The sequence below is a fragment of the Balaenoptera musculus genome, chromosome 1 (assembly GCF_009873245.2).
Source record: "Balaenoptera musculus isolate JJ_BM4_2016_0621 chromosome 1, mBalMus1.pri.v3, whole genome shotgun sequence".
Classification (NCBI taxonomy): Eukaryota; Metazoa; Chordata; class Mammalia; order Artiodactyla; family Balaenopteridae; genus Balaenoptera; species Balaenoptera musculus.
In genome coordinates this window covers 106104751-106127926 of record NC_045785.1, presented here as the reverse complement: position 1 = coordinate 106127926, position 23176 = coordinate 106104751, and the positions used below count along the sequence as shown (strand labels likewise).

Here is a 23176-nt window from a genome sequence, read left to right as displayed (position 1 = left end):
TAAGCGGTATTATCCATAATCCCATAACCAAATACAGCATCTATTTTTTCCTCTCCTTGCAATAGACATCCTAATATGTATGCAGAGTTTTGAAGTAATTTATATCCACTTTTACTTTCTTATATTGAAATTTTCTGTTTATCATTTCAGGAAACACTTTAGGATAGTAACAGAGATTAATAGCAATAGTGAAGCATTTTACTCTGGAGAGGCTAAAAGTTGAGAATGTTGCTACTGATTCACCTGGGATTATCCTAGGATATGCCATTTTATGTCAGTGTGCCTCCACTTCCCCTTCTGCAATATAGGGACTCAGGTCTTGAAAAAGATATTTAAATGGAATGAAATATCCTTCATTTTAATATGAGTTATATGAGTCTAAACTCTGAGCAATTTGCAATGTATTTTCAAGAACTAGAAGTGTTTGACACAGTTATTCTACTTCTGAACATCTATCATTCAAAAATAATCCCATGGAAGAAGATGCCTTATGCACCTAGAGTTTATCAAGAATTACTTATAATAGTTAAAAACTGGAAACCTAAAGGACTCACTATAGGGTAATGATTAAGTAAAGTATTATAATATGACATGACATGTTATTCCACATCATGAATAATAATGTTCCACATTATGAAGTGGAAAATATATTCTCAAATTGTATGAAGTGCTAGAAATTACTCAATTTTCTTTGTCAGTCAATGCTTTCTATATATCAGCAGTTATTGCTTCTTTACACTCTTCTACCTTGGCCAGGATAAGTAGACACCAGGTGCAGGTTACCTCTTCCCTAGTTGGCCTTGGAAAAGCAAAGGGAGAAAGAAGTTTCTGCAGAATGGAACACGCAGAAAAGGAGATAATGAGATAATGGAGATAATGAGACAGATTAAGGGAAAATGTATTAGAAACTACTAAAATGCTATGAAAAATACAAGTTGTTGTTGTTATAATAAATAGTCTATGACTAGTGAAGTGCTTCAGCCATGAAAAAAAAAGAAAATTCAGATCATACTTGTCTTGATGATCATAGAGCTCAGAAGATGTCCTGAGACAGAGGAAAACAAGTCCTCAGTGCTTCTGGATGTTTTAAAATAGAATTGGATAGAGCTACCTTGGGTCACCATGACATCTCTTTTATTCTGGACTTTTTCTTCTAACTTTAAATGCTATTTGAATTTTTGCCAGGGACAACTTGTGGAATGTTCTGAGCCCAGTTTGGAATTTTATTTATAGAATAAAATTTCAATTTCTCTGCCCATTTCAATAGGAGCAGTGTCCCAGTGCATCTACTGAATGGATGGATACTCCACACAGCCTTGTATAAATTACCCCTGAGCCACCCAGAATGCAGAGGGCCCTGTGATGAGGGTCAGTGAACTTATCCTTTCAGAGACAGAAATAACCATTTCCCAGACTTCTGGTATTTTACATCCAGCCTTAGCATGTAAGCTGCAAGAAGAAGAAGGGGGTCCAGTCTGATCTAGTGTATAGGAAATAAGAAAGTGGGAGTGAAAGCACTGATTGAGATAAATTTCTCAAGCCTAAATCCAAGTATAGGCCTATTTAAAAGCAGATCAGAGTTGCAAAGGCAGAGATTTTCCTACCCCAAATGCAGAAAATCAATCACTAGAAGTGCTGAATGTTAAGTAGGAAATCCAATATCCAAACATGTTTCAATTATAGAATTACGAAAAGGAGCATTTTCCTAATAAAAAGCACTGTATGCAAAGCTGCAGCACCGCTGTAAGCAAAGATACCAGAATCAACCAGACCTTCATGCTCCAATGCCTGCTTAACCTCTCTACCTTCAGCTGCCACATCTATAAAATGGGGAGAAATGCCATCTCTGGTTGTAACTATGCGTTAGTAAACAGGACTCTCTGCTAACTCACCACAAATTCAAAGAGAAATAAATGTCCTTGCTTCCTTTAGGCTGAGAGTTAATACTGAGCAGAATAATTGCAAATAAGCTTTAAAGGGGTATCTTTTAAATGCAATATAACTGGGGTAAATGGGCATTTTGTCTTACTTGAAGGCTACACTTTAACCATGTGGGAGAGGAGAAACAAAATAAAGAATTTTTAAATTTTGAGACCTAATCACTATTTTTCTTGGATGTTACTTCCCTTCTCCAAATGTTCACAGGCATGGCAGGCAAATACAATTAATGCTTGCATTTTATCAAATTACAGGGTAAGAGAAAACAAAACAAAACAGACTAATTAATTTGCTTTCCTTTCCTAACCTTCAATCTTAAAGGTAGCCCCTAAATAGTTCAAGTTCTCTTTTTCTTGAGTTGTTTGTTCAGGGAAGTTGTATAAGGTTCATATATGATTTATCTGACTTTTATTCAGCTTTCCTATATGCTAGAAACAAGAAAATGTCCATGTAAAAGGGGAGGAGAATTAGTAATGCCTTTTCCAGCACTTAACAGTGTGGCAGGCTGAACAGGGCTCTCCAAAGAAGTCCACATTCCTAATCTCTGGAACCTGTGACTTTGCCACTTTCATGGCAAAAGGGACTTTCAGATGTGATTAAGGATTTTGAGACAGTGAGATTATCCTGGAGTACCCCATTGGGCCCAATGTCATCACAAGGGTCCTTGTGAGAGATACACAGGAGAGTCAGAATGAGAGAGGAGGAGGTGGGATGAAGAAACAGAGGCTGGAGTGATGCCATTGCTGGAAAGGGACCATGAACCAAGGGATGTGGACAGCACAGAGGCTGGAGTGATGCCATTGCTGGAAAGGGACCATGAACCAAGGGATGTGGACAGCCTCTTTAAGCTAGAAAAAGGCAAGGAATGGATTCTTCCCTAGAGCCTCCAGGAGAAACACAATCCTGCTGACACCTTGATTTTGCCTAGAAGACCAATTTTCAGACTTTTGACCTCCAGGATTGCAAGATAATAAGTTTGTGTTGTTTTAAGCCACTAAATTTGTGGTAATTCGTCATAGCAGCAGAAGGAAACTAATACAAACAGGGATTCTGAAACACTCACACTGCTCTAGGGAGTTGCTAGTCCAGATAGATGAATGCTAAACCTTTAGAGCAGCAGAAGCTGTTCGCGTGGTTGATACTAGACTAACGAAGCAAGCAAATCACCTCCATCATCAGGTTCCTCATCACCTCCATGAGTATATTCCTTTGACAACTCTTTCCCGATTCACGGATAGCAGTTCAGTTAGGGACCAAACTAGCTTATTAATTCGCTATTCCAGAAAAAACCATGCTCTCTCCAAATGATTTAACCAAAGACTCTGGCAACAGTCAGGCAACATCCCTGGGAAAAAATACTCCCATTGACTTGTAGAGGGCAAATGATACACAGCTGGGAGTAGGAGATATTTAAGTTTGAGAACTCGAATACTCAGCACCCTGTCCTCTGTGGGTAGACTGAGCAAGATACAGGATATGGAGGCTCATGTGAAGAACCCCTCAGAGAGGGGAATTTCCAGAACTGCCAAGAATGAGATTTGGGAATGGAATCATAGTCTTAAACTTATTCATAAGCTTAATCACAGTCAGGATAAGCAGCTGGGTTCAGAAGCAACTCAGAAACCAAGTCACCTACAAGACTCAATTCAAGTGAAGCAACTAAGAAGGATAGGTTTTGGAATTAGATAGTTCCAGGCTATATTTCTTCCTCAGCTGTGTGTGTTACCTGGTCAAATTTTTAATCTGAACTTCAATTTTCTTGTCTTAAAAATGACTATAATAACATTTACTTCAGACCTCATAGGGTTGTGAGGATTAGGTGAAATAAAGTACACAAAGGGATTAACACAAAAGCTAACAAATGCAAGCTTAATATAAATGGCAGCTTTAGAGTTAATTTTTATTCCACTGTGCTCCCAAACCGCCAATGCATATGTCTGCCTTAGCCTCTATTAGAATTATAGACAACAAAGTCAAACCCTCAAAGGCAGGAACCGTCTCTCTCATTCATTGTTTTACTCTTAGCATTCAGCACAGTGCCTCACCTGTATTGGGCTCATATTTAAAATAAATGTTTATGAACTGATCTTAGCTTCCAGTTAGGAAGTATCTGAGACATCAGTTACGATATATGATTACAGGATTTTTCCATCTGTGACCCACTGGGTGGTGAAATAAATTGAGTCACACAAGCATTTTTTTTTTTAAAGGAAAAGAATAGGGTGGGGAAAGATCAGAGTACAAAACACATAGTAAGCTTAAGTATTGTTACATGATACATTTGTTTCAGTTACATATGGGAGTGTACTTGGTTGTAATGTAAATACCTTTCTTTTTGAGGGTAGGGATAGAAAAAAAGTGTGAACATAATGACTCTTCTACTTCAGCAACATTTGTTATTTTCTGTCTTTTTCACTTCAGCCATTCATTTTTTTTTTTTTTAATTTATTTTTGGCCACGTTGGGTCTTCGTTGCTGTGTGCAGGCTTTCTCTAGTTACGGTGAGCAGGGGCTACTCTTCGTTGAGGTGCGTGGGCTTCTCATTGCGGTGGCTTCTCTTGTTGCAGAGCATGGGCTCTAGGCGCGTGGGCTTCAGTAGTTGTAGCACATGGTCTCAGTAGTTGTGGCTCACGGGCTCTAGAGCACAGGCTCAGTAGTTGTGGCACACGGGCTTAGCTGCTCCGCAGCATGTGTGATCCTCCTGGACCAGGGCTCGAACCCCTGTCCCCTACATTGGCAGGCAGATTCTTAACTACTGCACCACCAGGGAAGTCCCCATTTCAACCATTCTGATATGTACATAGTGGAATGGCATTGTGGTTCTAATCTACGTTTCCCTAATGACCAGTGATGTGGAGCACCTTTACACTGTATCTCAGCCCTTTGAATATCCTCTTCATAACCACTTTAGAAAATTATTTGGAAGTATCTACAAAAGATGAACATGCATTTCCTATTACCCAGCAATTCTGTGTATTTACCCAAAAGAAATGTGTGCATATGTTCACCAAAAGACATGTACAGGAATGTTCCTAGCAACACTATTCATAATAGCCCCAAATGCTCATTAACAACAGAATGGATAAATACATTTGATATATCTACACATGACAGAATCCTATATAGAAGCAAGAATGAATGAACTACAACTACACACAATGTGGAAGATTTGCACAACATAAGATTGAGTGAAAGAAGCCAGATACGAAAGAGTACACAGTGGATAATTTCACTTACATAAAGTTCAAAACCAGGCAAAACTAATCTATTGTGTTAAAAGTTAGGATAACCGCATAGCACAGGGAGATCAGCTCTGTGCTTTGTGACCACCTAGAGGGGTGGGATAGGGAGGGTGGGAGGGAGGGAGATGCAAGAGGGAAGAGATATGGGAACATATGTATATGTATAACTGATTCACTTTGTTATAAAGCAGAAACTAACACACCATTGTAAAGCAATTATACTCCAATAAAGATGTTTAAAAAAAATAAAATAAAAAAATAAATAAATTGGAAAAAAAAAAGTTAGGATAATGGTTATCCTTGGGGTCATGAGGGCTTCAGGGGTGCTGGTTTTATTCTCTTTTTTGATCTTAGTGCTCATTACATGGGTATACTCAGTTTGTGAAATTAATTGAACTATAAACATATGATTTGTGATTTTTCTAACTTATTTCTGAATTTGTCTGAAATGGCTATATCTAAAGTTCAAACAAGTTAATAAATAATACTTTGTTTTAAGTGTGAAAAACACTGATAGAGAGCAAGAATCCCTGATACACTCACCCTCATTACCATCAAGTGGTCACCTAGTGTTTGCTTGAATAATTATAGGCAAGGTCAGGAACCTATTTACTGTCCAGGCAGGTCACTTGTGAGAAAGCTTTTCCTTTACAGTAAGCCATAACTTGCATCTTCATAACTTGCTCCAATTTATTGTACTGTCCTCCTAAGAGATTCCAAATCGATCTAATTGACCTAATCCCTCTACCACCAGCTGCTCTTCAAATATTTGAAGGGAGCTACCATATCCATGTCCCCACCCCAAGTCTTTACTTCTCCAGACTAAAGAGCCCCAGGTCCTTTGGTCACCCCTCAGGTATGGTTCTCAGTCCCCTCGTGTCTCTTGATTGCACTCCTTTTATCTAGTGATGCTCGGAACAGAGCACTAGCCTCTAGGAGAGGCCTGTGAAGAGCAGAAAACAGCAAAAAGTAAATCTAGAGAGTGAACTTCTTATCAATACCCTCTAATCTTCAATATGCCCTTTCTTCCAAGTTCACATTATACGGTTCTCTCCTGTTGAACAATCAGCTAAAATCCGCCAGGTCTTTTCCAAAGTACTGTTAAGCCCCACATTTACTTTCTGTGTTAGTACAGTCTGCCCTCTGTTAGGACTCAGAACACACATCTGGCCCCGCTCCAGTTCTCCAAAGCTAAATCTTGGAGATGGAGGCCTACCTGTTACGGAAACACCTCTGAATAGCCTTTCCATCACCCTCCCCCCTTAAAAACAAAAATGAAGTCTTTGTCTCAAGACATCATCTCTTATCCTTGAATGAGCCCCATTTTAAAGTATATTGGGGGTGGGGGGGGGGAAGCAACGGGGCATGGAGGAAACACAATTCCACCGTGCATCTCCAAAATCTGACCTAAAATCAGCTGTCACCCCGACCTCGACAAAGCCTGAGCAATGACGGGCACCCTGGTTTGTTTCTTTCTCCTTTCCTCTCCCAGCAACAGTTCCAGCTGGAGACGCTGGAGATGAGCATTGCCGGCTCTGCTCACTCAGTCCGTTGCCTTTGTATGACAAGTAGAGGTTGAGTAGGAAAACATGTCAGGGTGAGAAGGAATCTGATATTTTTCAAGATAGCTGAAATCAAAGGTATCTCTAAGGAAAGACCTGGGGGAATCCCTCTCATCTGTGGAACAGTTATAAGACAGAGAAACATTTCTACAAAAACTTCCAGGCAGCCTCATTGGATATCTTTAACATCAAGACTAGGTGGAGGGGAGATTCATTAAGCAGGAAAACACCAGAGAACAGAACATGTGCAGGAGGACCAAGAGAAGTAGGCCGGGAATTAGGGAGGGGGAGGCAATCGAAAGAGAAGCTTTCAAAGGCCCCTAGCGGTGAGGGGCGACCTCTCCAAAAGGGCGCAAGGGCAGGGGTGGGGTGGGGTGGAGGGACACCAAATCCGGAACGCGGCGGGGATCGGGGGGGGGGAAGAAGCAGCTCACCTACCTTGTCCACGTCTGCTCCATTTTCCAGGCGCTGTCCTTACTCGCGGGGCGCTCCTCACCCGGGAGTGGAAGCAGCCTGGGAAAATGAGAAGCCTGGCCCACGATCCTCCAGCGCAAAGAACCTTTCCTCCCCAGTTCCCTCTTTCTGTGTCGGCGAAGAGAGAGCTCTGCTCCCCGCTTTTTTAGAAAACCGATTTGACGTGGCCAAACCTCCAGCTAACGGTGCTACGGACACAAGGGAGGGACTGTTCTCAGTAGGAAGCTGGACGTAGAGCGGAGCCGCGCGCGGAGCTGTTTTGGGAGCTGGGGCCAGAGGCAGCCCGCGGTGTGCGCACACACTCCGAGGCTGAGACACGACTGGCTGGCACGAGTTGCTCTGCACCAGCTGAGCTGTCAACCGCGAGGGGAGGCGGGGCTCCCCACAGCCAGTGTGCTGGGGCCGAGCCGGCCCAGGTTGCACGCCGCCTGCCTGAACACACCCTTCCTTCTTCCCTGCCTGGATGATGTTGGCAGACGAGCAGGGAGCTTAGAGGCCTCCATACCCAGCCCTCTGTCCCTCGCCTGTCCCACTGAGGGGCTTTGGAAAAAACCAACCAACTGTCGGGAAAATTTGGAGGGGAAGTCCTTTTGTGTGCCTGCATCACCCCACCCACAGGTAACCTCAGAGCCAGAGCTGGAGTCTAGGAAGGTTTTAGGTGCAATCCTGGGTGAATGCAGATGCAGACACTAAATGATCATAGGACATGATGTTATTTTCTTAGAGATCTGATATGTTAGTGTCACCATTGATGCGGAGACCAGAACCTTCCTCAGTAAGGGAAGCAGCCTTACAACACTTTGCAGCCTTATTAGTTGCCTCCATCTCAGACATCCTGCTTTTATAGTATTCTCTCTCCCTGGGTTTCAATTTCCCAAGCACAGAGGCTACTGGGCTCTTCCACTAGCTTCAAGAGGGCAGAGGGTTCCTGAACTTCCCAGAATGCTAGAAAAGCTTCAAGACAGTGGCCATCAGGACCTAGGATCTTCCCTATAACTGTTCTAGGATCATGGAAAAGGGTTCTTTGGAGATGGTGCTGCCTGAGACCCTGTATCATCTATTTATGTAACAAAGTTTAGACATGTCAGACATGCTATAATTAAAGGGTTTACAGCCTTGAAGCTCCTTTTTAGCTCTAAAATAAAAACTTTTTATTAAGTGACATAATCACTGTTATTATTAGCATTACCACTGACCTTTTCTTTTTTTTTTAATTTACAGAAAGCTTTATAGTGCCCACATGTGGCAATGTTGACTTAGTTGTATTCGTTTCACAGATGATAAATTTGAGACCAAAAAGGCTGAAGGTCTCTGTTAAGGCTCTGATACAGGCCATCTTCTACATGGTGTGGCCCCGGAGACATGTCCTCTGAAGAAAAGACCAACAAGCCTTCTCTAGAATGAATTGATTCTCTCAGGTATCCTAAGAGTTTAACTCAGGAAGGACCCTAGCATGCCTAAGTATAGCTGAGACTGTGGGGAGCCTGTATTCTTGGGGCAAACTGTCATTCTGCCTCCCATCTCTTGGGTTAGTTCCCCTAATTATCAGTACAGAATAAGGGTTGGGAGGGCAGGGTAACATTAAAACATTTGAGAGTTCAGAAGAAATGTCTGAAAGGCCCCTAGTCTAGAACCCCCCAACCTCAGCACAACTAGTACCTAAGACCACACTGCTCCTGAGCTTAGAATGTTTCCAGGAAATGTTTTAAGGTCCAGATTGACCTGATTGACAGGGTCAAGCCTGTCCAGATTGACAAGGCTCACAGGTTACTTCTCTAGAAAAAAATCTCCTGCTGGGGCTTCCCTGGTTGCGCAGTGGTTGAGAGTCTGCCTGCCAATGCAGGGGACGCGGGTTCGAGCCCTGGTCTGGGAGGATCCCACATGCCGCGGAGCAACTAGGCCCGTGAGCCACAACTACTGAGCCTGCGCGTCTGGAGCCTGTGCTCTGCAACAGGAGAGGCCGTGAGAGTGAGAGGCCCGCGCACCGCGATGAAGAGTGGCCCCCGCTTGCCGCAACTAGAGAAAGCCCTCTCATAGAAACTAAGACCCAACACAGCCAAAAATAAATAAATAAATAAATAAATAAATAAATAAATAAATAAATTAAAAAAAAAAAAAAATCTCCTGCTGCCTCTGAAGCCAAAAAAGAAAGAAAGAAAAAAAGGGGGAGCAGGGAGAGTCAGAGTTCCATCTTCCATACTAAAGTTGGTACTATATTTAGTTTTGTCTCAAATCAAATTATGGGCTACTGAGTTTGGAGAGGAACTCTGTCTACAGCCAGACATGTGCTGCATTCAAGAAATTATAGCACTAACTAGATAAACTGTGGAGTCCCAGAAGCGAGGCTAGAAAATATGCTTATTCATTTTTAAAATAACTTGTTTACTAAGTTCATAACACATTCATTGTAAAAGATTTGAAAATTACAGAAAAGTATATAGAAAGTAAATTACCCATAATACCCAGAGATAATCAATGTTAAAAGTTTAATTTCTTTCCAGTCTTTTAAAAATATATCATTTAACCCAAATGCTGACTCTCTCTTACACATATAAGAGTATATTATTGAAAAAAGAAATTTTTTTTGTTTTTAAAATTAAATGTATTGTCAAAAGAACTAACTTTTTGTCTTATATTTTAAAAGAAAATATTCACCCACATATCCACTCCTCCAGCACAACAGTTTAAATTTCTCCATATTCCCTACAATTATTATCCATATATATTACATACCTATTTGCATAGTTACAATTACGTACAGCTTAGACATGTTTATATCCTCTTTTTTCATTTATTAGATATTTGTCCATATTGTTAGAGAATGTTCATATTTATTATTCTAATGATTGTATATTATATAAATCAATATAACCATAGTTTACTTAATAATATTCTATTACTGCATAGTTATGCTGTTTCTAATATTAGACTCTTATAAACAATGCCTTAATGAAGTTTTCCTACCTTCATTATTTTAGTCTTGTGAATTATTTCCCTAGTATAACTTCTTAAGGTATAGGAATTTTAGGATAAAAGGACCTTCTAATTTTAACATATTGCACAGCTTCAAGAGCACTAGGATTTATCATTTTAATTTTTCCTTATTTAATAGATAACAAATAACTTAATAGTAATAAGGTATTTTAGATATGTCTATATCTATATAGTATATAAATAATTTAATATCATCTCATTTTACTTTATATTTCTCAGAATACTAACTAGTAAGTAGTATTCCTCTTTTATATGCTTACTTGAAAACCATTATCTGTAGTAGCTAGTCATGAAATCCTGCTGTGTTGTCATTGTATTAGTCATCTTTTTGCTGAGACAATGCTGCTTAACAAAGAGCTCCCAAATATCAGCATTGTACAACAAACATCCAGTTCGACTCAAGTATCTGTGGTTCAGGTATGGCTTGGTTGGGCATGGGTTCAAGTCTGTTTCATGTAGCTCTCATTCCAGGACCCGCACTGAAGAAGCAGTGGATACCTGGGGAATATTCTTCTCATGGTAGAGTACAGGAGTGTAAGAGAGTTGGCAGAGACTGATGTCTCTTAAAATCTCTGCTCAGAATGGACACATTGTCCCTTTTGCCATATTCCATTCCCCAAAGTAAGTCACATGCCCAAGTCCAGAGTCCTTGGTGCAGAAAAGTACACTCTGCCCACAGAGTGCAGAAGGGGTATTTTGGAACAACAATAAAATCTACCAGTTACTGTCAATTTTCCACTGTTGTATTGATCCTTGAAGACAATATTTGTCAAGATGAAGTTTTCATCAACTGGGGTCTCTGAGTGACTCTAACGATCAGTGTTCCTGCTGGCCCAAATTGAACATGTGGAATGAGCAAGAAATACATTTTTGTTGTATTAAGTTACTGAGATTTGGGGACTATTTATTACTGCAGCATAATGTGGTCTATCCTGACACACTTTTTAAAATTTTTTTCATTTCATTTTATTTTTTAACTCATTTTGAGACCAAGGCAGAGAGAAGACTATAGATCCCATGGATCATTATGGTAGAAAGTCACACATCTTCTTTTTTACATATCTCTCCCAGTTTTCTGGATTAGAACTCAAAGAATCTGGATAGATAATGTTGATAAATTAAACCAGTTAACGTTATTCTTTCCTGAGTACACTGCTTTTGAAATGGTCAATTGATTGTGCTTCAGGAAATGTCTAAATTGATGATAAGGGACAAAAAATAGGAAAGTATCTCTGTCTTCATACTCAGCTCCAAATACTCCAGTGGTACTTTTACCTTCCATTTATTTAGTTTTTTAAATTTCCTTTCTCTTCCTTCTCCCCAGCTGGACTCTGGGTAAAAAGGACTATTGCTCTTTTTTTAAATTTTAATTTAATTAATTTATTTTTGGCTGTGTTGCGTCTTCGTTGCTGTGCATGGGCTTTCTCTAGTTGCAGCAAGCGGGGGCTACTCTTTGTTGCGGTGCGTGGGCTTCTCATTGCAGTGTTTTCTCTTGTTGCAGAGCACGGGCTATAGGCACGTGGGCTTCAGTAGTTGTGGTGCGTGGGCTCAGTAGTTGTGGCTCGCAGGCTCTAGAGCGCAGGCTCAGTAGTTGTGGCATATGGGCTTAGTTGCTCTGTGGCATGTGGGATCTTCCTGGACCAGGACTCAAACCCGTGTCCCTTGCATTGGCAGGCAGATTCTTTTTTTTAAATAAATTTATTTACTTATTTATTTTTTGGCTGCGTTGGGTCTTCATTGCTGCACGCGGGCTTTCTCTAGTTGTGTTGAGTGGGGGCTACTCTTCATTGCGGTGTGTGGGCTTCTCATTGCGGTGGCTTCTCTTGTTGTGGAGCATGGGCTCTAGGCATGCAGGCTTAAGTAGTTGTGGCAGGAGGGCTCAGTAGTTGTGGCACATGGGCTTAGTTGCTCTGCAGCATGTGGGATCTTCCTGGACCAGGGCTCAAACCCGTGTCTCCTGCATTGGCAGGCAGATTCTTAACCACTGCACCACCAGGGAAGCTCAGGACTATTGCTCTTGATATAGATTACTCAATGAACTATAAGGCAATAATAAACATAACCATGTCTAACATATTTTTGCCATATTCTCTTCTAAAAGTGTTATATGTACCGATTCCTTTCATCCTCACAATAACATGATGAGATAGGCTCTAGTTAACTCTGTTTTGTAAGTGACTACTGTGGGACACAGGGAGGTAAAGTATATTGCCTAAGTATACAAAGCTGAGATCTGAAACCAGTCTAGCTCCATAACGTCATGCTTAACCACTCACTATGTGCACTGCTTCCCTGATTTTGACCCCTAACATTCACTGAGACTTAGATAGGAGGATGATGTCTGCAGCGTCTGTCGTTTAACTGCCCACTGCAGTTGGCCCAACTGACTTGGTTAGTCAGCAGATGTCTCCTTTGTCCCTCACAGCTCCATGTCCACCTCTCTAACCTTGGGTTTAAAAAATGTCCTTTGCAGAGAGGAATCATTCTGCAGGCAAGGATAGAGTGTCTGTGGTAAAGATGGACACAAATTCTTTCCTTCTTCTTCCATTGAGAGATGGAATCTAATTCTCCTCCCCTTTAATCTTTGTTGGCCTTAGAATTAACTGACTATAGACTACAATATAAGGGATGTTCTGGGCCTGCCAGGGCTAATTCAAAAAAAAAAAAAGCCTCGCACCTTCATCCAAGACTCTTGAAGGCACTTGCTTTTGAAGCCCTGAGCTGCCATATAACAAACTCCCATGTTAGAGAAACCATGTGGAGAAGCCCTGACACTACACGGAGATGGGGAGGGGCCTAGTTGACCATCTACCAGTTCCCACCAAGGTGTCTGGCATATGAGTGAAGCAGTCTGGGACCTTCTAGATCAGTTCAGCCATCAGCTGGATGTAATCGAGCAGCTCCAGCTGTGGTTATATGGAGTAAATTTGCCCTGCTGGGTTATGCTAGAATTACTGATCCCTAAAACCATGAGATTTAATAAAATGTTTTTTTGCATTGAGCCATAAGTTTTGGAGTAGTTTACTGAGTAGCAATAGATAGCGGAACCATATTTGGTACCTGTAAGTGGGTTGTTGCTATAACAAAAACCTAACACAGGTGGCAGTGCCTTTGGGACCTGGATGCAGCAGAAGCTGTAAAGACCTCTAGGAGAGGATTAGTGAAAGCTGGAAGGACACTGAGGAGACTGCTAGAGAGACTGTGAAGGACAGTGAAGAAAATATTATTGGGGGCTGAAAAAAAAATGACCTGTGTTATATACTGGCAGAAATTTAGCAAAACCATTACCCGTGGGAATGTGGAAAATAGAAAATGCACCTAATGAATTGGTAGATCTGGCAAAGGAAATTTTTAGGCAGAATTTCAAACGTACTAACTGGTTGCTTTTAACCACATATGATGAGATATGGATAGAAAAAGATGGGCTAAAAAAAGAAAAGAACCATTCAGTTTTTAAGCAGAATTTAGAGTAAATATAGCCAGGATTTGCTAGATTCAGAAATCAAACTGCTTCTCTCATCTTCAGTTTCTCCAAATAGCAAAAGCTTTCAAAATAAGAAGTAGTCTCAGGGAAAAAAAATCAAATCCAAGATGTAACTATTAGACACATGGTTAAGACCTCGAGAAGGTTTAAGGTGGCACCTCATATACCATTTCAGTTAAACAAAGAGGCCAGTACGAATCTTAAGGGTGTGCCTTTCCACTAGACAAAAGAACTTCTAAAATTTTAATGGCCCATTATTTTACAGCAGCCTCTCAGGCAGCCCAAGGTACAGAAGACCTTGTTTCAGAATAAAAAGTTGTATGTCTTTTGTCTAGGAGACTTGATTATAAATTAGTACAAAAGATGCCCTCAAAGTTTTTAAGCAAATTGTACCAGCAAGGACTGAAAGGGGTTAAGACAGCACAGCATGAAAAGATACCTTTGGACCTTCAACCAGCTACTGAGGGGAAGCAGGCTGAGAAAGTTACCCAACTGCAGAAAAGGACCATTTCTTATGAAAAAAGAAGAATGACTCAAAGAAAAAACCCCAGAGGACAGACCCCAGAAGCCTCCTCTTCACCTGAACTTGATTTAGATGGTGAGATTCTGGACTTCTGAACCGACACAGTAAAAGTTGTGAAACTTCTGGGGGATTTGGGAGGAAGTAAGCAATGCATATAGTAATGTTTATGGCCAAAAGATGCAAGAATATCATAGATTAAAGATGGTTGAAAATTCTTCGCTACTTCTCCCATTGAGAGATGGGGTCTAATTCTCCTCCCTTTGAATCTGGGCTGGTTTTAGTGACTTTCTTGACCCATAGAATGTGGCGTGAGGTCCTAAATTCTGAGGCTGGGTCAGCTTCCACCTAGGTCTCTTGATATACTGAGCTGCCATGAAAGAAGTCTGATTACCTTGCTGTAGAGACACTGAGGAGAGGCCCCGAGACCACTTGTGAAATATTCAATATTACCCAGCAGTCCACATGAAGGCACCAGGCATCACTCGGATTCTATGCCTGATGTGAGTGAAGTTGTTTTGGGACCTCCAGAGCAGCCTTCAGCTGAATACTACTGAGTGACCCAGTGAATGCCACATGAAGCAGACAAATTGCTCAGCTGAGACCTGTCCAAATTCCTGACCCACAAAAATCACATGATATAATAAAATGGTGTTGTTTGAAGTACATCATTATGCAGAAATAGACAACTGGAGCAATGCCTTAAAATGTACACAATAATTCTGATATATTATTTCATTCATTCATTCAAAAATACTTACTGAGGACAGTTATGTGTCAGGCACTATTCTATATACTAGGGACACAGCAGTTAAAAAAAATAACCAGCAAAGACCCTGTTTTCATGGGGTTTACAGTCTACTGGGATAGACAGACAATAAACAAAGAAATAACTACAATATGCCAGATGGTGATAAGTGCAATGAAGAGAAACCCAGCAGTGTTAAGACAGCAACCCAGCAAGGCAACTCTCTTTTATAAGTGAGGAAATGGGGCCTTAGAGAGACTAAATGATAGGCCAGTAAGAGAAACAGGTTCCCAGGTATAGTAAAACTGGAGCTTCGTGTGGTGAAAAACTGTCCAATAGAGTTCATAAATTCAAATCTGTTATCTGTATTATTAGTGCAACAGAGGAATCTAATTGGCAGAATTGAGGCTTGGATGGATGTACCTGGTTACCCAGGCCATGCAAGTAACCTGGAGAGAAAAGGTTATAAGTACTATATGAATTGAAAGATCTGCCCTTCAGTAGCCGGAGTGGGGCAGGGACTGGGGAGATGTGTGACTCTGGGGACTATACATAGTAAGTGGCAGCTGTGTCTCAGAGCACCAGAAATCAAAACCAGGAACAGTTTATGAGAGATTGGGAAGCACTCCTTGGGATAAGCAGAAATACTTGTGATGGGGAAGGGGGCTTTGTAAAATACTTCATTTCCTAAATGAAAAGGTGGGAGTTCAAAGGTAGCTAATGCTCATGAGACTTCATTTATTCCCACAAGCTGATAAAACTCAGGGACAACTTGGTTACCTTAGTTCACTCAATTCAACATTGGTTCAACAAATGCTTACAGAGCATGTGCTAGGCATTGTACTACATGTTTAAAATCTAGTGTGGGGAGTGAGGCAGGCATTCATCAAACCATAATACAAATCGGATTGTGTAAGTGCTACCAAAAAGGTACAAAGAGGAACATAAAGGAGGGAGTGATTAATTAAATCTGATTAGAGAAGGTTTCATAAAGAAGGTAGTGTCTGAGTAGGGTCCTGAAGGATGCTAGGGATAAAAAACTTTATCATATATTAGGATTGCAAAAGACAGTAGTTTTATTAATTTAAGTTTTCATTGGTAGAAGGAGAAATGTTCCCAGTCTCCTCTGAGTGACTGCCTAGGGTCCCATTCATTTGGAAGAGCTGTGCAGCAGAGCTGATGTCACTGGCTAAGGGAGACTTGGGCTCAGATCAGCCCTGTCAATTTCCAGCTTTGTGATTTTGACAAGTTACTTAAACTCTGTGTTTTAGTTTCCTCACTTGTAGAATAAGTGTAATGATAATGACAACATAATAGGGTAGTTGTGAGAACAAAATGAAATAATACAAGAAAAGTGTTTAATTCATTGCCCAGCACATTTTAAGCATTCAATAAATCACAGCTATTCTTTTGTTAATGTTTGCAAACCAGGCAGGATTCCAACCCTGTATAGAAGTTGTGAATTTTAATTTCAGTTCTGCTCCAAACTGCTCTCTCGGGCTAGGCCAGTGACCCAGATTTTCCATTTCTCAGCTCTCTGATTTATCATATGAGACCAAGACACTGGCAAGGAAGCTGAATAAGCTGGTTCTCCCACTTCCCGGGTGGAGTTCTAGGGACAAAAAAGTGGATACTTCCTCCGTCTTGTATTCCTCCCTTTATCTCAAAACTTCTCCCCCTGTCTTGAGGACTGTGTGTATGTATGTGTGTGTGTGTTTATTCACACTTCACTAGCTAGCCTTGTCGGTCAGCTGTAACAAAAACCTCAAGGAAAGAAATTATGACCAAGCTTTCAGACAGCTGGTGGTAATTTACTCATACAATCCCCTTCTTTTCAACACCCACTATTTATGTGTATCTGATGTTGGAGGAGGGGGAATCATGCAAGAAATGGGGTATGTAAATTTCTAGGAAAAAGGAGTTAGAACAGTGAAGAAAGACTTGTGTGAATTACCTGGATAATTCTCCTTGCTTTGAACATAGATATTGGGCCTTAAAAATTGAAGGGACTGATGTGAAGGTTAATAAATAAATTTCTGGAACCAGAAACAATACTGGAATAAATTAACAAATAGCTTTCAAGGCATTCATGACAATTTCACCATCACTAAAACCCGAGTCATTTTCCAGGACCGGACAAGCAGCTCCAGTCCACGGCCAAGAAGCATGTATCAGGCAACCTAGGCAGCTTAAAAAACCCATGGAGATTATAACTAAAGGCAGTGATGATCCTGGTTTCGAGCTCAGATTGGATTCTGAATTAGGAAACATATTGCTAAGGACAAGGCAGCCATACAGCTATGGTCCCTGTCTTTGTTTCTCATATCATACCATCTACTAGCTTGTCCCCCAATTGATCAAGGTGGATTTTTCTGGCTTTAAAATTCTGGCAGACACTAAGAATCCCTGGTGTTCTGTCTCCTTGATAGATAAGGCTTTATATATATATACACACATTTATATATATATATTATGTTTCATATAGATGTATCTATATATACATTTTCATGTATATAGACCCAGCTGGCAAGGGTTCAGAAATATTGAGATACAGCCTCAGAAAGCCTCACACAATCAAGAAAAAAATGTTAATGAGAAAAATCCCTCATTTGTATGTGCACTTCTGTTTTCATTTTCACGTTGTATTTATCTACAATGTGAATCAGTTTTTAAAACCTTCCATTTTGAGAAAAATTTAAAAATTTTCAAACATATGGAAGAGTTGCAAAAATAGTACAATGAAGTTCTACAAATCCTTCACTTGATTCACCAATTGTTAACATTTTGCCACATTTGTTTTCTCTCTCTCCCCCACACACAGTTACTGATGAACCATATGAAAGATGCAGACACATCACCCCTAAATATTTCAGTGTGTATCTCCTAAGAATAACTAAAATTATTAAATTACTGTGATTATGTAAAAGAATATACTAGCTCTCCCAGGTCAGCTTTTGTCACTATTAAACAGAATCTGATTGATGTATTTGCATTGTTAATTAATATCAGGAGCTCTCCCTGGTAGCTATTTGGCTTAAATCTGCATAACCAAGAGGGCTCATCAATATAATCACTCCAAGGACAAAGGCGAAATATACAACAGAGACAAATTCCCTCTTCTACACTTGGCACTACTGGAAGTAAATTTCTTGGCAGCTTAGAACAGCTGTTTGCCCTTTCTCCAAGCTGGCAAGGGTTCAGAAATATTGAGATACAGCCCCAGAAAGACTCACACAATCAAGAAAAAATTTTAATGAGAAAAATCCCTCATTTGTATATGCACTTTTGTTTTCATTTTCATCTTAGCATATAAGAAGCCAAAATACTGAGCTGTGGAGTTCAATATCAAACATCTGGCAATCCTAGACAAAAACTGAGCATACCCCAACAGTCCTTTATCCTTGCAAAGTTCACATGAGTAGAGTGGCCATAAGAGTTAATCCATTCTAGATCATATCAGTTCAGTAAAAGGACAAACACACCCAACTTTAACCACTGTGATTCTTTTCAACTAAAATAATCTTTAAATTAGACAAAAAGTATTTCCCATTTTTAGGCTAGGTCTGTGATATACCAATAGGTATAGAAATACTAGCTGATTCTAAATCAAAGGTTGTGATATAAAGAAAAGAATTACTGCATCTTCTATTTGTTGGCTTTGGTAAATTCTCAGGAGATAGAGGGAGGGAAAAATCAAGGCCAGAAGTTTCCTGGTACTGATGGGCTGACAACTGGTTCAAGCTTTTGATTCAACTGTGAAGGTGTTCAGGCCTGGACCTAAGGTGAGGGGAGGGAGGTAGTCACCTGTGGTACAAATTGTAAAAGATGTCAGAAGCTCAGTAATCAAGACAAATGCAATATTCAAATGCAATATTTTAAAAAATAAAATTCTTGCAAAAAACCCATAATGAACAAAATGTCAAAATCTTAAATAAAGACAGGATCTGCATGTGCATAATCCTGGCAGTGAGCGCCTTACTTGCTTCACTCTGGTCGGCACCCTGTTGTTCATCCCAGGTGGTGTGACAAGAGCCAAACCAGTACTCTCTAATGCTGTGTTCTGCTGACCTTGTTGGCAACAGCTCTCTGTGTGTAATGAACTGCCAGATATCAGGTGGCACCTTTAAGACACCACAGGGCAAAAGTGACTATATGAGCCAAGGCCAGCTCTTCCAACCTCCTTCCCAAATAGTTTTAAGGCTCAAGGGAACGTTTCTGGGTTTTATAGGGCATCAGGGAGATAATAGAACAGATGAGAAGGGGAGATGGTGGAAGAGGGAAAAAAGAACAGTTTACCTCATGAGTTGCTGCTAATATAACTAGAATGGAATTTTCAAGCACCTATCCTTTTTAAGAAAACCCTGAGCCCTTACTCTCAGTTTGAGGTACCTGCTCACTCAACTCAAAAACCAAATCTGCCTCACCTTTAGTCTGTCACATGAACTGCAGTTGGCTTTGGAAATCAAAGTAGCCACGCTACCTCCTCCATAAAGGCTGTAATGAATTCCAGCTGCTTAGGAAACTTCATCAAACTGGAGCCTCTCCTTTGGCAAGAGCTGCTCACCCATGAGTACCAGAGCTGATGGTGTGACAGTGCAAACCCCTACAGGTGCCCCTGCTGGCAGAACCTATCTTATGGACTCAGCCTTACAATGTATCTTGTTTGGCCATTAGCTGGGACATGAAAGGTCCAGGTAACCACAGTCACCAACAATCCCCCTATGTATGATCAACACCTGACCTGCCAGGCCTTCTGTAGGCACCAGGCATTTGCATGTTCCTTCATGTGGCTTGCCTGGTTCCTAGTGGTGAGGCACGGAGGCCTTCCTTCTGCCTCTCTACCTACATCGGCCTCACAAGGACAGCCTGTCTTGCTAGTCTTGGGTCCATTGTACAAATTTTTTTTAAAAAACCTACTCTTTGGGCAGGATGTTAGAGTCATAGCTCTGAACATTAGCCTGGAGAGCTGAACCATTTGCCAGGTTCTTGACAGCTCCTTCACCGAGAGCCAGACTCTGCTTCCAGTTTTCTTTTATGGAAGGCAGGGCCTGACTTTTTAGCTCAGTTTCCAATAGCTTTATTTTTAGGAATTGGGCCTTGCTTCTGGTGCTCCTTGACATCCACAGAGCAAGTAGGGAACTGTCCTGAGAGGACGGGGCAAAGGGAAGGGAAGTCTTGAGGGCCAGCTGAAAAGGAGGGAGGTGAAAGTCTTTTAAGGTTTCACTGAAGCAAGGAAAAGAGAAAACAGCTGCAGCCACTGCAGAGCTGAAGTTGAAGGCTGAGAAAAACTAGCCCCTGTGTCAAACTAGAAGAGTATAAAGAGGGTATGAAATTTAGAGATACATCAAAATTTGGCATTGCCATTGAGCCAAAATCTGTTATTTGGCTTTGGCTTTGGCAAACCCAACAACTGAATGCTAACTTCATATTGTTTTTTACATCTTACATCTCTGAACTTGTGCTCATGTGGGTTCCCATAATAGCTAATCAGCATAACATGCCGGTACTACAAATAAAGTATGCCATCTAGATTTTTGTTAATATCTGAACAATCACTCTCAGATACAAGTAAGTATTCAAGATATTATTTGGAGTGAAAACCTCCTTATATGATTTACATGTTGAAATTCTGGTAATCCTTCAAACATAAAATTTTAGTTATTACTTCAAGAGAGAAATGATGCAACAATGAAAAATGATTGTGAAAGTTAATAATTTAAAAATCAATAGTTATTACTTTTATTAATAACATTAATATCACTATTAATAGTTATTTAAACTGCATATATTCCCCCAGTTTCTGGCTCTCCCAAGCCCTGACCAGTCTGAAAGCAGCTTTGCTAATTTATATTAGAAACTAAACTACATGTACAGCGTGGTCTCCCAATAGGTTATCTAAGGCAGAGCTCCCCAACCAGTCCCCCTCTTTTGCTGCAAACAGGTTACACTGTCTACCCAGAAATCAATTCCCTCAACCCTAAGGCATCCAAGAAGACGGCCAGAGCTGGTCACTGCCAGCAATACCTTCCAGGGATGCTTGGAGAGCTGACTGAGCTAGCAGAGTCAGAGGTTTTTATTGTTCTGAAGATACGGTCAAAAATCTTTAACAAGACATACATAGCTTGGCATAGTCTTTAGCCTCAGCTCTGGTTATACTCCTCCTTGATTTTTGTGCTTGATTTGTAATAGTCTCATTCTAGAAGGAAGGAAGGAAGGAAAGGAATAAATACCGTTGTTCCTCTAATTTCCAGGAGTTCAGGTAACGGATGCAGACTGTGGTAGCCAGGCTCTAAGAGGGCCCCCAATAATCCTTGGTAATCACACTCTTGGTATTGGAAAGAGATTTATTATAAGTGATTGGCTCATGTTGTTACGGAGGTTAAGAAATCCTCTGATCTGCTTTTGGAAGCTGGGAACCCAGGAAATTCGATGGTGTTGTTCTAAGATCTAGAGGGTCCACTGTATAAGTCCCAGTCCGAAGTCAAAAGACTAATATCCCAGTTCAGTAGTTAGGCAGAGAGAGAGAACAAATTCTCCCTTCCTCCATCTTTTTGTTCTATCTAGGTCCTCAGTGGATTGGATGGTGCCTGCGCACATTGGGGAGGGCAATCTGCTTTACTCAGTCTACTAATTTCAAATGCTAATTACATCTGGAAACACCCTCACAGATTCACTTAGAAATAATGTTTAGCCAGACATCTGGGCACCTTGTGATCCAGTCAAGTTGACACATAAAATTAACCATCACAGTCCCTAAGTTTTGGGGTAATTTTCTATGCAGCAATAGATAACTGATACACAGATTCCTGAACCTTCCCTCAATCCAAGGTCATGCTGTAGAGTTAGAGATCCAGCCCTCCCACTCACAAAGAAGCTAGCCTCTTTACAGTAAAGAAGGACAAGGAATTCAGAGCATTTATGTAAGGCTGCACAACTGGAAAGTAGATTTATGGTGAAAATGAAGGGAATGATAAGTAGTACTTTTGTAGGACCATTCTGTAGAATATACTGCCTAAGCATTCTCTTTCCAGATGTGCTTTTAATTACTACCAAGAACATTTTTTTTTCTTTTAGAAGATATGTGAAATCCATGAAGTGCCTTCTTATTGAAACAACAATAAAGCTGTACATTTTAGTTTCAATATTTAGTTGGAGATTCCAAAGTCAAGATTTATATAGCAATGAGGCAAAAAAGATGTTATAGATTGGAATATTATGGAGACTAAAAGGATGCCGAAACATGGTATTGTTTCTGTTTGTATACTAAGATCACTTGTTCATGTTGACAATTCTATTATTGGTTCCACTTTCTCTGGGCGAATGTTGTATGGTTAAATGTGGGTGTGCATGAGCACACACAGAGTGGTGAAAAGCCCCCCACATGTGCCCACTGTTCTGGGCAGTGAGCCCAGTTTGCTTTAAGTCTTTGTTATTTGCACAGTGTCCCAGATTCTCTTTTGAAATGTGCAATTCACCTAATTTTATTAACCTGAATATGGAGCTATCTGATGCTTTTTTGATAGACTCTCACTCATGTCTAGGTACACTTCCTTTTGTTTTAAACAGGTCATTCATTTCTCTGTGTTGACCTTCAGGCATTTTGCCATGTGAATTGAAAGCAAATCCTCACAAGGTCAGATTTTAGTAATGCAGTTTATTATTTTAAAACAGATGACATTTCACGCTTGTTATGCTAATTTGGAGACCAAACCATTTTTTCGTCTAAGCTCTATCAAAGGCTTTTTGTTGCTTTTGTTTGTTTTGATTTGTTTTTTAAGGAAAAGCAGATCTAGGGCCATTAAAAGGAAAAAGAATTTAAAGCATACAAGATGAAGAAAAATAATGACTCTAATGCACATGAAACAAAAATTTAGCACCTGCCAATTGAGCACCACCTCTACCACTTCATAACTGTGTGATCTTGTCAAATCATTTAAGCTTTCTAAAAAAGCAGGGATAATAATAGCATCTTTCTCACAGAATTGTAGTGAGGATTAAACGAGCTTATGCTTATACATTGCTTAAGATATGTATAATGCTGGCATGTAGCCAGAACTCAATAAATATTATTAATAATGTAAATTATACATGTAATAATAATAACAATGATAATGTTGCTGCCATGGATGTCAGTGATCAAAGATCTAAATTACGAACTCTGTTTGGAACTCCTGTGAGATCTAGTACAAATCCCCTATACTTATGAGTATGTTCT

The 23176-nt window shown here is 40.4% G+C and overlaps 1 protein-coding gene across 8 annotated transcripts in view; it reads right to left on the bottom strand.

Moving 5' to 3' along the window:
- The window catches only part of LOC118897873 (phosphodiesterase 4D interacting protein), a 218171-nt gene that overhangs the window by 182158 nt on the left and 12837 nt on the right, over positions 1-23176 (bottom strand). The window contains exon 1 of one of the 8 annotated variants that reach the window (XM_036857466.1): positions 7180-7420. The exons of the other annotated variants lie outside the window; for them this stretch is intronic. Coding sequence (XP_036713361.1) covers positions 7180-7199 — 20 coding nt within the window. The 5' untranslated portion in view covers positions 7200-7420. Of the gene's footprint in view, positions 1-7179; positions 7421-23176 lie in introns of those variants that run through there. 8 annotated transcript variants of the gene reach the window in all.